The sequence below is a fragment of the Epinephelus lanceolatus genome, chromosome 19 (genome assembly GCF_041903045.1).
Source record: "Epinephelus lanceolatus isolate andai-2023 chromosome 19, ASM4190304v1, whole genome shotgun sequence".
NCBI classification, from domain to species: domain Eukaryota; kingdom Metazoa; phylum Chordata; class Actinopteri; order Perciformes; family Serranidae; genus Epinephelus; species Epinephelus lanceolatus.
The window spans coordinates 33,740,150-33,755,563 of record NC_135752.1 but is presented as its reverse complement, the minus strand read 5'-3'; the positions used below and the strand labels follow the sequence as shown (position 1 = coordinate 33,755,563).

The window sequence follows — 15,414 nt, the reverse complement described above, 5'->3', positions numbered from 1 at the left end:
GTGCAACACACAACTGCAAATTCTTTCACTGCCACTCTGAACTTACTTTTACTTTATAGCATGTAACTGATCATTCTTACTTCAGTACACATAGCCTATTTGCCCATTCAAATCTTTATATTGATTTGGGGACAAAGTCATGGTTGGACAGCTCAGCCTGTCTTGTTTTTAGACACACTGTCTAATTATATCTAATGTTTGTTAATTGTACACAGTGGTATTGACTGTGAATCTTGCTAGCATAACATTAGCATGCGTGGCCTAGAAATATCTGCCATTGCCAAGTCATATCTAAGGTTTGTTCTGCTTACTGGAGTAGTGAATGTCTTGATTGCATAAGAGCTTAAGGGGATTGTAATGATTGCCCCAGGTATTAGTTGAACCCTGAGGTGTTACCACTGAGTTCTGGCTTGTGCAAAAGTTTGGATTTTGATAGCAAAACACATGAAAATATTAAGAAGTGTAAGTAACCATGGTAACACCAAGATAATGTCCTTCAAGGTGTCGATAATAAGGAGTTAACTGACTCCACAGAGGCAACCATGTTGGCCTCCCCATCATCCAATGATTCCTGATAATGGACACCTCGTTGGGCATTATCCCTTACGTACAGAATCTAGCATGTTCCAACAATTTTGGAGAACATAAAAATATCCTCAATCGAAACATATACTCATCAGCGTCTTAACTTATTTCTGTGGGTTTCAGACATGACATATTTGATAGTTTTCTAAACCTTGAAATCTGAAGACAGACTTGAATTCTTAAAGTTTTGTGTATATAGGCCAATTTCTTTATTAAATTTCAATGTCAAAATTCTTGCTAAAGTTTTGGCCAGTAGCTTGGAGAGTGTTTTACCAACAGTCACATCCGATGATCAACCTGTTTTTATGAAAAACTCTACTTCTACTTTAACACACGTCGTTTATTTAATATCATGTACTCTTCCTCGGATGTGGTCCCTGAATGTGCTCTCTCTCTGGACGCAAAGAAAGCTTTTGCCTCAGTCCGTACCAACTCTCAACAGTAACAACCTTTTAGCCTTTACTGGGGAACTCATCAAGGGTGCCCATTACTTTTTGACTTGGCCATAGAGCTGCTAGCAACTGCATTGTGTAGCTGTAAAGAAATTTCAGAGATTTGGAGGAAGGGAGTTGAACACAAAGTGGCCTTATATGCAGACGATCTCTTACTTTTCTTATCAAGCCCCGATATTTCCATATTATTACTTACTCACTTGAGCCAGTTCTCAGAATATAATCTATGAAAAATAATAAAAATAATGTGGGTTGCACAGGGTCGTATACACAGTAAAATCAGACTATCAGCATTTACATAGGTTACTTAGTGGCTTTGCAATCTTTGCAATAAGCTTCTGCCACCAGGGACAAATTTTCGCGGAAAAAATCTGCTGTACGGCAGGAAATGCATCATGTATTGCCAAACTGGTCGGTCAGCCAATCAGGGACTGGAGCTGGTCCTTATGAGGAACTGGCCGGGGCATGAGATAGTTGAGTCAGGAGCACAATGACAGACGGACAAAATTTGGAGATAAGTGAAAAACGGCCTCCCAAAAGAAAACGAGCTCCTCTGTCTGAGGAGGCAAAGAAGAGCAAAAAGGAGAGTGATAAAAGAAGAGGAAAAACAAGAGTAAACCTCAGTCAGGCGTTCAAGAGATGGAGGGAGCTCTGTGACCAAAGAGGCTTCAACACCGGTGTCCAGCTAGCTTTCTTTCTAATGGATCAGTTAGTAACACGGCTAAATGTTAGCTAGCCGAGAGAGGACTGTACTGTACTGGCTGCTAGTTAACTCCTAGCTGGCCAGCATCGCAAATCGCCGCAACCAGGGACCGGGTAGCGAGTGTTGGTCGGCTGACATCCTCGTTGCTATTCTACGGCAGCCCTCAGACAGTGCATTACTATTTGTTTTTTCTTCAGATAAATCTGATAATTGTTGCTCGGTCTCTTTACTCATTTATTTAGTAGAGTGTCCACACACCTTCTCATTCTACATATACACAGAGGTATACTGGTGGCTTTACAGCCTACATTTTATTGATTATCTCTGATCCGACGGTCAATTTGGTCTTTGCGACAGTGTGAGCAACACTGCTGACACTAGGTGGCGCCAAGCTAAAAAAAAAAAACGAATCCTATCTGTTGCCTCTTTAATGAAAGTATACAAATCTCACTTTTAAGATTGTGAGAGACCAATTTACATATCCTGGTATTAATGTCACAAGAAAACACAAGGGTCTTTTTAGAGAAAATGTTCTCACCCTGTTAAACAAGGTAAAACACTGCCTGACACAGTGCTCAACTCTGTCCACATCTCCAGTGGGCTGAAATAACTCTATCAGGATGAATATTCTCCCCAGATTTTTTATACCTTTTTCAATCTATACCAATTTTTATACCTAAGTCATTCTTTGATCGATTAGACTCAGTTATATTGTCTTATATATAGAAGGGCAAGCATCCTTGATTGAATAAAGTCCATCTTCAAAAATCTAAAAGTAGGGGAAGCATGGCACTGCCAAACTTCTGCTTTTATTATTAGGTGGCTTATTTGCGGTGTCTGCTTTTTTGGTTCCACTTCTATATCCAAGCTAACTGTCCATCATTAGTGGAAATGGAGTTTGGTTTGGTGTATGTAAAGAGTAGTCTGTAGTGTCCTTGATTTTGTTTGCTGTCATTGTATGTCTTCTGTTTTTAACTGTTATTGTATCGCTGGTATAACTCACTTGGCCTCTTGTTTATCACAGCACAAAAAATCTGAAATAAGTTATCTGATGTGTCTTGCCTATAGGGGGGTTATGGATATAGACTGTTTGATCATGAGGGGCCCTGTCAGCTGGCATCAACATAAATAAGCAGAATAATGAGTAAGAAAAGCAAAATTGAAGCTTTGTGAAGGACATAGATGATTATCATTCTGATTTGGTAGGGAAGAACAGTGTTCCAACGCTGCTTACAACACCCTGTCTATTACCAAGAGATCAGTAGCACTTGTGCTGAATGTCATTATGGTTATTAGGCCTGCTTGTCTGTATGGTGATGAGGCATGAGGACATTATGCAGGGTGGCGTGAGAGCCCGTGCATACATGTGAGTGAGTACATGAGTGTACTCATAAGCGTGTCTGCTTGTGTTTCCGCTGTTGCTATAAGGCGTATTATGCATGTGTGGCATGTTTGGAGTGGAGAGTAGTTTCAAGGTGAGAAGGAGAGAAAGTGATGGAGAGTGGAGAGGGAAAGGTGAGTAGATAGATTCACAGAGGGAAAGCAAGATAAGGGAAACGCAGACAGTGAGAATAAGTTACAGGACGATCAACAAAGGCAAAGACGAAGGTAACAGGAAGCGATGGCCACAGCTGAGACAGTGTTGTACCTGAATGTGGAGTAAAGCCCCGTTTCCACCAAACACTTTCCGTATGGTACCTTTGGAACCAACAGTAACCCTTCAGACATGGTACCTAGACCCTAGTGTTTCCATCGCAAACAGTACTCTTAAATGTGGGCGGGGTTGTTGTCACTCACTGCTCTGTCCAGCACTCACTGTATTTCCTCATCACCGGTGACACAGATGGAAGTCTGCGCCTTGTTTATCGTCCACAGAACGAGGCTGCACACCGACATTTTCAGAACAAAATAAAACAGGCTGCAGTGAGAGTCTTTCTCCATGGGATATTTAAAAATAGCAGGTTTGTGCATTTAGTCCTTCTCAGGCAAGCTCAGGGGTTTAGTGTTGCTGGAGCCCACAGGAACAACACTCCACGACATTTTTTTTTTCTCCAAGTGAGGATAAGAACATATGCACTTCACATAATCCCGTCAAACTTAATGCACATAAATGCTTGAAGATCCACTCATGACTAAAAGTATATGTCATATAAAAACTAAAGTGATGGTCAAAGTTGTCACAGTGACATTTAAGGTGTGTTGATGGATTCACGTCATCAGCTCATGCATTCAGTAACAGTTATTGGTCTGTTAGTTATTTTTTTCTCTACAGCTGCTGTGAGAGGCAGCAAAACATCCTTTCATTTTATAGTTGCAGTCTATTAAAACTCGGTATGAACAGTGGTTACATGAGCCTCAAAACCAGACACAACTCAGCCCTGAGCAGAGTGACCGTCCTCTACTGACCAATCAGACTGCAGTGTTCACAGCTCCACCTTTTAGTACCAGATCTGTGTGCTAGGTACCCCAACAGAGGGGGGACCAAAAATGGGGACAGTACGGAACGGTTCCATTGGTACCATCCACAACTTTTCACAGTGGAAACAGAAAAAAGCGTACCGAACTGAACCGTCCCGTACTGCTCGGTGGAAACGGGGCTTAACACATGATGCATGTACCTGAACCTTATCAGAAACACTGATCTTATCACATGTTGGTATTTGGTTCAGTAATTTCATCTCACCACATCCAAAGCAGAGCTTCTAACTAAAAGGATAAAGTTGGATGTAATTTATACTTTTGTTACTGTCAACAACAAATCCCATGAAAACACCAAAACCAACAAGAATTCCTCCTTTGCCTGTGCAGCCAAAGCCTGATAAAGCTTATTCCCCTGTGCCAAGGAGCTCCATTGTTGACCAGAAAAACTATTAAAAACACATCAGTGAGCCACATCGTATCAATCCACATTTGAAAATAGTCCCCAAACAAATGCACTGTTTATTCCTCTTTGTTTTATGTATGGTGAATAACTACAGAGCCCAGCTGCTTTGGAAATTAAACTAAATGATCTGCTTTCAAAGATTAATATTTTCAGTAGAAACAAATGGGCTTTGGCTGAGGGCCACATGCAGGGTAGGGCAGGCAGACAGTACTGAGGAATGAACTAATGTATTGTTGGTTTTGGACTTTTTTTGTTGAATTTGTTTACAATAACAAACTGTTAGGATAAAGTGAGTGTTGAAACATGCTGATGAATGAGATTACTCGACGGGGAGGGTTCAAGGTCCTACATCAGGACACCATGGGGTGTATTATTATGTTTATGGTATGGCTGCAAAGAAATAAGTTTAACCCACTGTTAGCTCCAAATTAGAACCGATTTTGCTAAGCAACAAGAAAGAAGAGGTATCTTTTTGCTTGGTTTTTGAGACAGATCTGTTTTCATATCTCAGTTGAGGGTGAAAAAGTTTCGGTGCTGTCTGGACACAAGAATTTTAATGATTTACATCTTCTTCACAAAGCTTGATAGCTGCGGAGCTCATAGCTACAGCCTTTAAAACAATGTCAAAATAGTTTTGCAACAGAACACTCCTTAAATGCCTGGTAAAAATGTTGACAATAAAGGAGAAGGAGAAGAAGAAGCCGAAAGAGGCACAAAGGTTGAAGAAAAAGAGACTGAGCTAAATGAGCGAAACAGGGTGAGAAAGACACAAACAGGAGAACTTAAAAGTTCAAAGCAGGATATGGTTAGAGGCAGATGGCAGGGAGGGGAGAGCGGAGACGGAGTAGAGGATGAGAGATAAAGATAGAGACCGACTGCCAGAGTGAGAGGAGGAGGAGAGGGTGAACTTTGAGAACGACAGGAGAAAGACAACGCGAAGTTAAAGGGGAGAGGACAGAAATGAAATGCGGGGAGAGGTAGAGGGAGCAAAGGCTAGGTGGAAGAATGGATATTGGAAAGGACAGAGGCAGAGAAAGAGTGATGCAACCCAAGAAGATAAGAAGGATGGGATGTGGCAGCACTGGGGGGGGGGGGGGGGGGTCAAAGGAGGAGGTCAAAGAATCAGCGCTGTGTTGAGACTGTCAAGGACATTCGAGGGAAGAAGCTGCAGAAGGTCAATTCAGCATAATATTCCGAGGGGCGTTGTGCTTATAAATACTTCCTTCTGATGACATCAGTCAGAAGAGGATTATCATTTCACTCTCCTACAACAGCTCAATGCCACCTAAAGACAGTCAAAGATATTTAAGGCAGGGACCTTTTCTAAGTTATTAAAGTTTTTAATAACAGGGTTTCTCACTTTGATGAGACTGCAGATTTAATAACGCACAAGAACACACCCTGTAGAATTATGATTTCCTCAGAAACTCCACATGAATGTTCGCTGACTTACAATAGCAAGCATAATGCAGGAAAGTATCTCTCCTCTTCTCTCCACTTGTCACATAAAGCACAAGGGCAGCCGCTTCATCATCAAAGCCAACATCAAAGTCAAACTTTATGGTTTTTTGCTAAGATGCAAATAACTTTTTATGTAAATAAAGTCACATATCCGTTCAAAGTGACTTGACGGAGGAGGAGATCAAAGGAATATTGGCGTTTCTTGCCACTGACATGCATATGCACGCATATTATTTGGACTCGGGGAACACGGGGAGGGCCAGCGAGGAGATAACTGGGATGGACAGACAGGATAAAAAGATGACATGAATGAAAGATGGAGAACAGAGAGGAGAGGCTGGGGAGGGGGTGGATGTGAACGACAGATAGGGAGGAAGACAGAGAGAACAAACAGTGTCAGGGTAATGTTAATGGGGACAGGGATCTTGTCCTATGAAATATAGATGTTTCTGTTATGGGACATGAAATATACATGAAACACTACGTTTGACATCTGTACCAGCTGCGTTCAGAGGCCTGTCTGAGAAGATGGAGAGAAGAAGGAAGTGAGTGAAAAACAGCAAAATGAGAGGCATTGTAATAAGGAAGAAAGGAGGGAGGGGACGGACAGACAAAGGGAGAGACAGGGAGAGAGACATCAGAGCAAGACAAGAATCTTGACAGCCTTTCATCCCGGGCCAGTGGGGGCACTTTTTTTCGTTCTTTTCTTCATAGACGAGGGTTTTTCCTCAGATGGGGATCGATATTTTATTGTTTCTTGTTGTGCTGCTGATCCTCAGCGTTTAAGTGTTAATCTGAGGTCTCCACTTTGTGTGGTCATGACAGGGCCCATGGGAGTTATAAACAGAGCAGGCCAACTAACCTCATCAGGCTCACATGTATCCTTTAGCCCACGGGGTCACGGTCCCTACAACTTTTCTGACCCCATCGACAAAGGCGGTGGTGGTGTCAGTAGGGAGGTCATTCACAGACGGATAAAAGCTACACGAGTAACACAAGTCAGAAAAGATGGATCTGTTTTTTTTTTTTCACTTTACAAAAATCTCGCAGTTATTTAAAGTAAGAGCAGCATTTACCTCCAGTTCCTCTTCTCTAGATCTCAGGTGACACCAAATCTGGCCACTGTGTGGAACAGAATTTGACTGTTATTCTCTCAGTATTAAAGATTGGAAGAAATAAGATCAGAACTTTTTATGAACTGTACAAAAATTGTAAGATATATCCCCTTTCTCCTTCCTCTAGAGGCTAAGTACAAACTAATCTCCAAGAAAATGTTTGTGCTGTATGTTTCTCCAAACTGCACATACCCTACATTTGTACGTTATTTTGTAGTGGATACACTAAAACTAATGTTTCACAACAACTCTGTGGTCACGGTGTGGTTGGGTTTAGGCACAAGAATCACTTGGTTACAGTCAGGGGAGCACCCATAATTGGCGGCACAAAGGCTGCTGTAAATGTTGCAGTTTATTTAGCGAATGCAAATTTCTCAAGCCAAGCATTAGCCTCTTGATCTATATTGTGGAGGGAGACTAGACCTCCTTTTAGTCTTTGGAGAGGGCAGGCTTCAATAATATGCTCCATGGTTTGCTCCTCTCCACAAGCACACATTGGGCTCAAGCTGCTCCCCCATCTGTGAAGGCTGGCCAAGCAGGGACCTTGACCAGTCCTAAATCTGTTCAAGGTGGACCACTGTCTCCTTGGGAGGTTGGTGCCAGAGACTGGTTGACACTAGATGTTTGTTTGGGATGTCTTTGGATTCCCATTCAGACACCCAGGCAGACAGGGCATCAAAGTCAGTGGGTGGGGGGTCCTTCCAAATTGGATGTCTAGATCGGAGACGAGCAGGTGGTGGGTTGAAGATGTCGGCGTGGATTGGTAAATGAGGGAAGTCTTTGACCTTTTGGAGCATCCTATAGGTGAGTTCAGTTCGTGTGATGTTGGGGGGGAGTATGTTAGATAGGACAGGGAGCCAGGGGAGCGGTGTTGAACGAATAGTTCCAGTTATGATTCGCATAGTGGAGTTAAGTTGGTGCGTGTGGGGTGACCTGGACCAGACAGGGGCACAGTATTCTGCTACAGAGTATGACAGGATCAAAGCTGAGGTGCGCAGTGTGGGGGCTGCTGGGCCCCATTTTGCACCTGCAAGTTTGCAGAGGAGGTCATTTCTGGATTTCACCTTTGCTGCCGCTCCTTTAAGGTGTTCCTTGAATGACAGTGTCCTGTCCAGAGTCACTCCCAGGTATGTTGGATTAGGGACATGTCTGAGCTGATGTCCAGTTGTTTGGCAGCTTCTGAGTTTCGAAGATGGAAAACACTAGAGACTTTTTGCTGGGCTTGGTTATAGGCGCAAGGCTTTGCACACCCAGGTTCAGGGCTTGAACCATACTAGAAAATGCAGCAATGTGTCAGTGAGAAAAACATCTAGGTCCAGTGGCTCAAATGCCATGATGTGTTGGCAAAATCACCCAGATATGGTGTCACAGATACCACTTTTGAAACGTGCACATGATGCGTATGAAACATGCAAGTAATAAATTCTACCTTTGCTTTGGTCTGTGTCTCCTGCCATTACAAGCCAGTCCTGGAGCAAGAAAATTAATATTTTACATTTTCTTCATGAAGCTTGATAGCTTCAGAGCTCATAGTCACTGTTTTAAAAACCATTTCAGAATGGTTTTCGAAATGGTTCGTGCCTCAAACAATGCTGGAAAATGCAGCAATATGTCTGTGAGAAAAACACCTTGGTCCAGTGGCTCAAATACTGCGATGTGTCGGCAAAAAACAATCAGATACCCACATTTGATTGAAAAATATTCAATTCAGCTATGAGCCAAATGATAATAATCCCATTTATCTACATTCATTTTAATATATCAGTTGAAAAAGTTATCAAATAATAAATTCTACCTTTGTTCCTGTCTTCATCTTGTTGCTAGGATCTAGTATGACAAGCAGAATAAGCAGCATCGTCCCCACACACAATATTTTGCTTGTTGAATGTGCTGATTTTTATTTTATTAGAAAGGCTTGTTCCCAGTCTGCACAAAGGGCAGTGATTTAACCGCGCAGATATATCACTTGTCACAGGTTATTGATATCACTAACACTTCATCTCTGCCTCTGTCTCCCTCCAGTTGCTAGGAACCAGTATGAGCGAATGGGCAGTGATGTCACCATGCAGTGCGGCTCCCTGGACAACGATGCATCAGTGTCATGGAAGGTGAACGGGACAGACGTGAAGGCCCAGCACCGTCTGGAGGGTCCCAGACTGATACTGACCGAAGTCGACCTGGGCCACAACGGACTCTACAGCTGCTTCCAGAACCCTCACGGGGAGAGGCGCGACACCATCTACCTCCACATCGGCAGTAAGTGGCCAGACAATTGCCCGCCGAATATCATTTCAAATTGATGAATCTTTAATCATCCCAAAGGGGGAAGTGGGTCATTGCAGCAGTAAAGAGTGAAAGGGAAGAGCAGAATAGAAATGAGATAAAAAAATATGTGGTGCAATTGACCGTGATGCAATTACAACGCCAAAAGAAACACATGAATTAATAATGAGAAGTTTTATGAATTTCAGCTGGCATGCATGTGCAAAGCAAAGACGAAAACAATGCACAAAAAATAGAACTTGACTTGCAGCTGCAATTAACTGTTGTGACTTCAAGCTCCACGGACATGTATTGATTATGTTATGGCTCTGTAATGGCTGCCCTGCTGGGCGTACACTCATGATCAGAGCAACAGGCTGCTTGCCACTGACTTGTGAGTGCTTCTAGAATATTGTTGTACCAATCAAATAGGTGCTAACTGGGTAAATCTGGTAGCAGTTGTTGAGCTTGCTGTCTGAAGAGGTAGGGGACAAATGATTGGCTGAAAGGTGAGAAGGTGGTGACGACACACCTGTCGGACATCATGAAAAAAAGCGTGAATTATGCATGAATCATAAAATTAAAATGAGACTTCTTGAAATAAAAATGACCAGAAAAGTTCCATAAAACTGATGTAATAACATTTTATGATAATACAATGAGTTTCAATAATTTTCCTAAATCATCTCACTTTTTTTTCGCTTTCCAAAATTTATTCATCTGATTTTTTTCTTTCATATTTATTTATTTATATTTAAAAGTGACATTTTTGTGCCATGAGCGTATTTTTGTTGCTTGCACAGTGACACCCTGTAGCTAAATGACAAATTTTAATAGTAAGTTATAACATCTGAAGGGCTGAATATAAAACTTGAACTGTGATGAGTCTTGATAAGCCCTTACAGTAGGAGACGCCGCCAGCTGTCAAGCTCTAATGATTAGCTGTTAAAATGACATTTGGTCATTTTGCAGTTATGGCTGTGCATTTTAATAATCATACAAAAGCCCAATGAGTGTCAATTTAACGGCACGTCACATTTGCCTGCGAGTTGGCAACGGCCTCCTTTGAGATCCATTATTCGGATAGTGAAGGTTTTATACACTGAGCCTGTGCATAGTAATGGTGTTGAGATAGGATAGACTTGTAAATGACAAGGAGTCTTGAGGACAATTGGAATAAAAACTCCTTTGTTAAATATGGTATTTAGCTAAATGTCTTTATGCGTGTGAGGATTAACTTTTTAAACCGCACGCTTTTAACAAAATGAACAAAAGGTGCAGAGGGAGTGTAATCCTTTTGGTCATTATTTAAAGGTTTCCACGCTGATATTATTGATTTAACACCTGATTCTGCATGGCTATCTGAACAATAGGTGAACATCAGTTTATACAGTGGTTCTCAAACTTTTTTGTGTCCAGGATCCCCAAATTGATAAGATTTAACTTCAGGGACTTCATTCTGGAAAAAATTAGGTTGTTAAATATGATCAAGACCAGAATTGTATAGCTGTCAGCTACAGTTAGGGAGATAGTGAAACCTATTATCAGAATAGTCACTCTTACGACCAAGGGCATGGGTTTTTTCAACATTTGGGAGGGACATACACTAAGTGGAGGGTCTGGGTGTCCTCCCCCAAGGACGTTTGGGCATCAGTTTATGGTGGAAATGTCATGGTACTTCCGGCTTTATTAACTGTGCATAGTTGCTTTATCGTCTTTCCGTTTTATGGCAGGTTGTAGTCATTGCTTTTGAGGTTGCATACTGCCTCAATGCCTAAGGTATACCTTAGGCATTGATGCATCTATGAGTCTCAGTCTAGCAGTTTGTCAAAATAAAGGTGCTTCAGTCAGGGCCACCTTAGTGAAAGAAAACTTTATTTCCATTTGCAGTATTATATTTGGCTGTATGGCTCTGTTCTGGGGCCTCTCTGCTTTTCCTCGGGGCTACGCAGAAAACCTCTTCCATGCGCCTACATGAAAAGCCTAAGGCAGAGAGAGCACACTTCTCTGCCCTTCCATGTGCAAACAAGGAAAGTCTAAGGCAGAGAGAGCAAACCTCCCTGCCCTTCCATGCACCTACCTGGAAAGCCTAAGGCAGGGAGAGCAGCATTAATAAGTCAGTCACAGCATAAAAAGGAGGAGCTGGGGTGGAGGCAGGTTGCTAAGCAGCTTGCAGAGGAAGCAGCAACAGTAGGCAGGCCAGAGCAGTTTAAATAGGGCACCCTGAATGAGATATGCCAATTGGTTGCATAGAAAGGAATCATGTGATCTATCAGGTGACTCCCTTCCATCAATCAGCTGATCCATCAGTTGATTGGGCTGCTTGAGATCAGTTGATGTAGCTGGGATGTGAGATGAGTTCGACGTTGTGTCCTGCCTGAACTAACGCTATGCTCAATTTTTACCATGTTAATGTTTTTGGGGTACATAAACACCTATACTTATGAATCTTATTAAGTAAATAATGAAAATAAACTATTCCCGTTTTTCTGGGGACCCCTGAAACTCCCTAAAGTCTCCTTGAGGGTCCTCAGGCTCCTGGTTGAGAACCACTGCACATTACAACATGTACTGTATTAAAAGGATTCCACTGTATTTCCTCAAGTAAACAGTATGGCTTTATCTAATGTAAAACCAGCATGAGAGTGTTTTCAATTTTATTTATTTTACATCCACTAATACCTTAAATTTATTGTGACAACTCCCTCCTCTAATCTGTGCCTGAACCACCTCCTCTCTCCATCGGTTTGGCTGTTTGAATACATCTGTCACTACACTAATGCTCTGTCATTGATGGCTGCCTGTTTATTCTTAAATGACAGGTCTGAGAAAAACATTCGCTTGTCAACAGTGAATTCATGTTTTCTTTTTGTGGCAGAGGAAAAAAAAAAAAAAGGGATGCACTTCTGCATTATCTCTGCCGGCCAGAATTTCCTCACATATAAGTGTTTACTTTCTATTCCGCTTTATTTGTCTGTGTTGGTAGCATAAGGAAGAGGTAACATTTTAAATTAAATTTCCTCAGGAATCATGCTGCTGCAGCTGCTAGCTGGCTAGCAGGTGAAATTAGATCCATCTTTGGCATCAGTCGTGGCAGGCCACTTCAAAACGGTGCCAAAAGTGACACGTTTTGATATACTGCAGTAGAGGACCCTTAATTCATCACTCCCATGGCATTGAAAAATATGAGCCCTTACCAGATTTCTTATTTCTGACACTTTCATACTATAAAATCCACCTCGGGTCTAAATCAGAGTAAGGTAGATTGAAAGAAAGGTAGACTCAGGTAGAGTCAAAATGTTACCTCGGTGAACGACTTTGATCCCATTTAAGTCGAGTCAGTGTGGGAAAACAAAGCAGTGTGGGGACAAAGTGAAAAGGTGGCAGCTAAACAGGAAACCACACCTGTTTGATCCCATCTTACTTGTCAACAGAAGCAATTTTAAAGCCAAGCGCACCACCCATCGAGACTCGGTTCCAAGCTGAGGCAACATTCCCATGCAAATGCTTGATGAATGAGACTATATGTGAGTGTGACAGTTTGGCTAATCATATCGGCTATGATGAATTACTGGATGCTGAAATAATACTGAATTAATGGGAGTTTTATGTTATGGTAGATTATGTCAGCGGGGTGAATGATGCAATCCATAAACAGAGCAGAATGAGTGTGAGAAAGAACGATGAAGACATGTATGTAGCCCATGTCTTTGTGCAAGCCACTGCATGTGTGTGCATGTATGTATTTTCGCCAGTGGTAATTTCCTGCATCATAATGGCACTTTGGTGGTCTCCAGCAGTGTGTGTGTGAGACAGAGCGAGATAGTTGCACCGTGTAAGTATTCATCAGGGGTCAATTACAAGTTTGCAAGAACAACACCTTAGCGGTCGAGCCTGGCAGTGAGTTTAATTGTCTTGATATCAGTTGGTGATTTTATGACATGTCCGAGGCACACGCCGGGAGGCAACATCGACTTTAATTCTACATTCAAACTACAGAAACTCAGATCCTCATCTCACGCTTTTCCTTTTCGTCTCGCAGTTTTGTTTTCTTTTAAATCTGTCATCAACACCCCACTGTTTCCCGCTATTCCTGTGCTTTTGTTCCTTGTTTTCTCTCCATCTTTCTCTCTATTTTTATCTGCTTTTTCATTATGTTAACTGTCACCTAAAACTTTAAAGGGTTGCGCAGACACAGTGATAACGACACCATGACAAGCTACACTTGTCGTCATTACCATCATGATGATAGTTTGATTTTATGCAGTGTTTATTACTTACACCGGGGGCTTGTTATGTTTTACACAGATAGAAGTGTTATCAGGAGAACGGCGCAGAGCCATCTGTCTATGCCTTTTTACATTTTTCTCCTTCACCCCTTTGTCTCTCTTCACCTCAGATTTCGTGATTATTTCTCATCTTTCTTGCTCTTTGTCTGTTGCCTCTTAATATCTGCAGCGTTTTAGTCTTTTTTCATCCTTTCCTAAATCCGTTCTTTCCATCTCACCCTCTCAGTCCTCTCATACATCCTCTCCCCCCCTCCACCTCTCTCTGCCTCTGTGTTTTGGCTTCTAGTTTGTGGCGGCATCTGTTAGCTGGGTGTTTACACTGGTTTGCATTAAGAACAGAGGACGTCATACCATGACCCCGAGCCTGTCTGTGTGTATGTGCGCTCGCTCCACCTTCACACCACTTTTATGGAGCTTTTGTGATCTTTCTCCAGGAGTGTGTCAACATTATGTCAGCACGGTGAGACGGCAGTTGTGTGCGTGTTGACTCGTGTTTTTATGTGAAAATCCAGTGCCGCTGTGATGTCTGTTTCTCTTTGCATTATTTCAGCATAGGGTGTTTATATTCTGTCTGTCACTTTGGATACATACAAAGCTACAGTTACGTACAGAAAGTACAGAAATATGCAAAAACATCAAACTGTGTGTGTGTGTGTGTGTGTACGCTGATGGATAGAGGCGAGTACTTGTGTGTGTGCGTTTGTGTGCTAAGCTGATACACACATGGCAGGATGTTATTGCCCTATGGTGTTTAAAAAAAAGATGCCTATCTCATCTGTAAGCAAACACTCAGAGACACACACATTAACGCAGACACACACAAGCACACTCCAGCACCACAGTGCTCGCTGACATCTTTAGACGCTATCTTCCAAAAGAGAAGTTGTGTACAATGATAGAGAGATAGAAAGTGACAGACTGATAAAGAAAAATGAAATAGCGTGGACAGTGAAAGTTCATTATGATTTAATAAGTAAGAGGTCATAAAACTGGAAAGCTCTTTGGTGAAATACAACATCCTTTTCCTTTGCTGTCACAACAGGGAAGTTATTGCTTTCCTGCCCTTTTCTGGCTTTGTCCATTCTTCTATCTATTGCTGTCCTGAATGGCTGTCAGCTAGGCAATTTATAGCACCACAACATGGGCTGCACCCGGCCAGTTATTCAGCCTCCCAGCTAACACAACATCACCTGCAGAGGGTCATATATCCAGCCGGTCACCCCGGTGACCTGTCACACGGTCAGCCTGCAAGACACGTAGGCTGCCAGGAAACAGTCAGTTAGCAGACCTGAAGTTATTGCACCCGTAAAAGTTTGTTACAAGACAAGAGTTAGGGCATCATTGGCAATTTATGGATGGATGGACTGGTGGGTGGATGGAGATAGAGAGATAGATGGACGGATGGATGGGTAGATAGGTAGGTAAACATTTATATTAAAAGATAGGTATGTAGGTAGGAAGGCAGGTAGGTAGGTACAATAGGTAGGTAGATAGGTGGTTAGGTGGATATAGGGAGATAGGTAGATAGATAGGTAGGTCCATATAACGGTAAATGAATAGGCAGATGGGTAGATAAATAGGTAGGTAGGAAGGTAGATCGGTAGATAGGTAATTAGCTGGATATAGGGGTAGATAGGTAGGTCCATATATTGTAAATAGATAG

General features: G+C 42.2%; 1 protein-coding gene across 1 annotated transcript in view; it reads left to right on the top strand.

Moving 5' to 3' along the window:
* cntfr (ciliary neurotrophic factor receptor) overlaps nt 1-15,414 on the top strand; it is a 357,541-nt gene that overhangs the window by 188,926 nt on the left and 153,201 nt on the right. Inside the window, exon 4 of the mRNA XM_033647215.2 lies at nt 9,223-9,456. Within this exon, the coding sequence (XP_033503106.1) occupies nt 9,223-9,456 (234 nt within the window). The remainder of the gene's footprint in view (nt 1-9,222; nt 9,457-15,414) is intronic.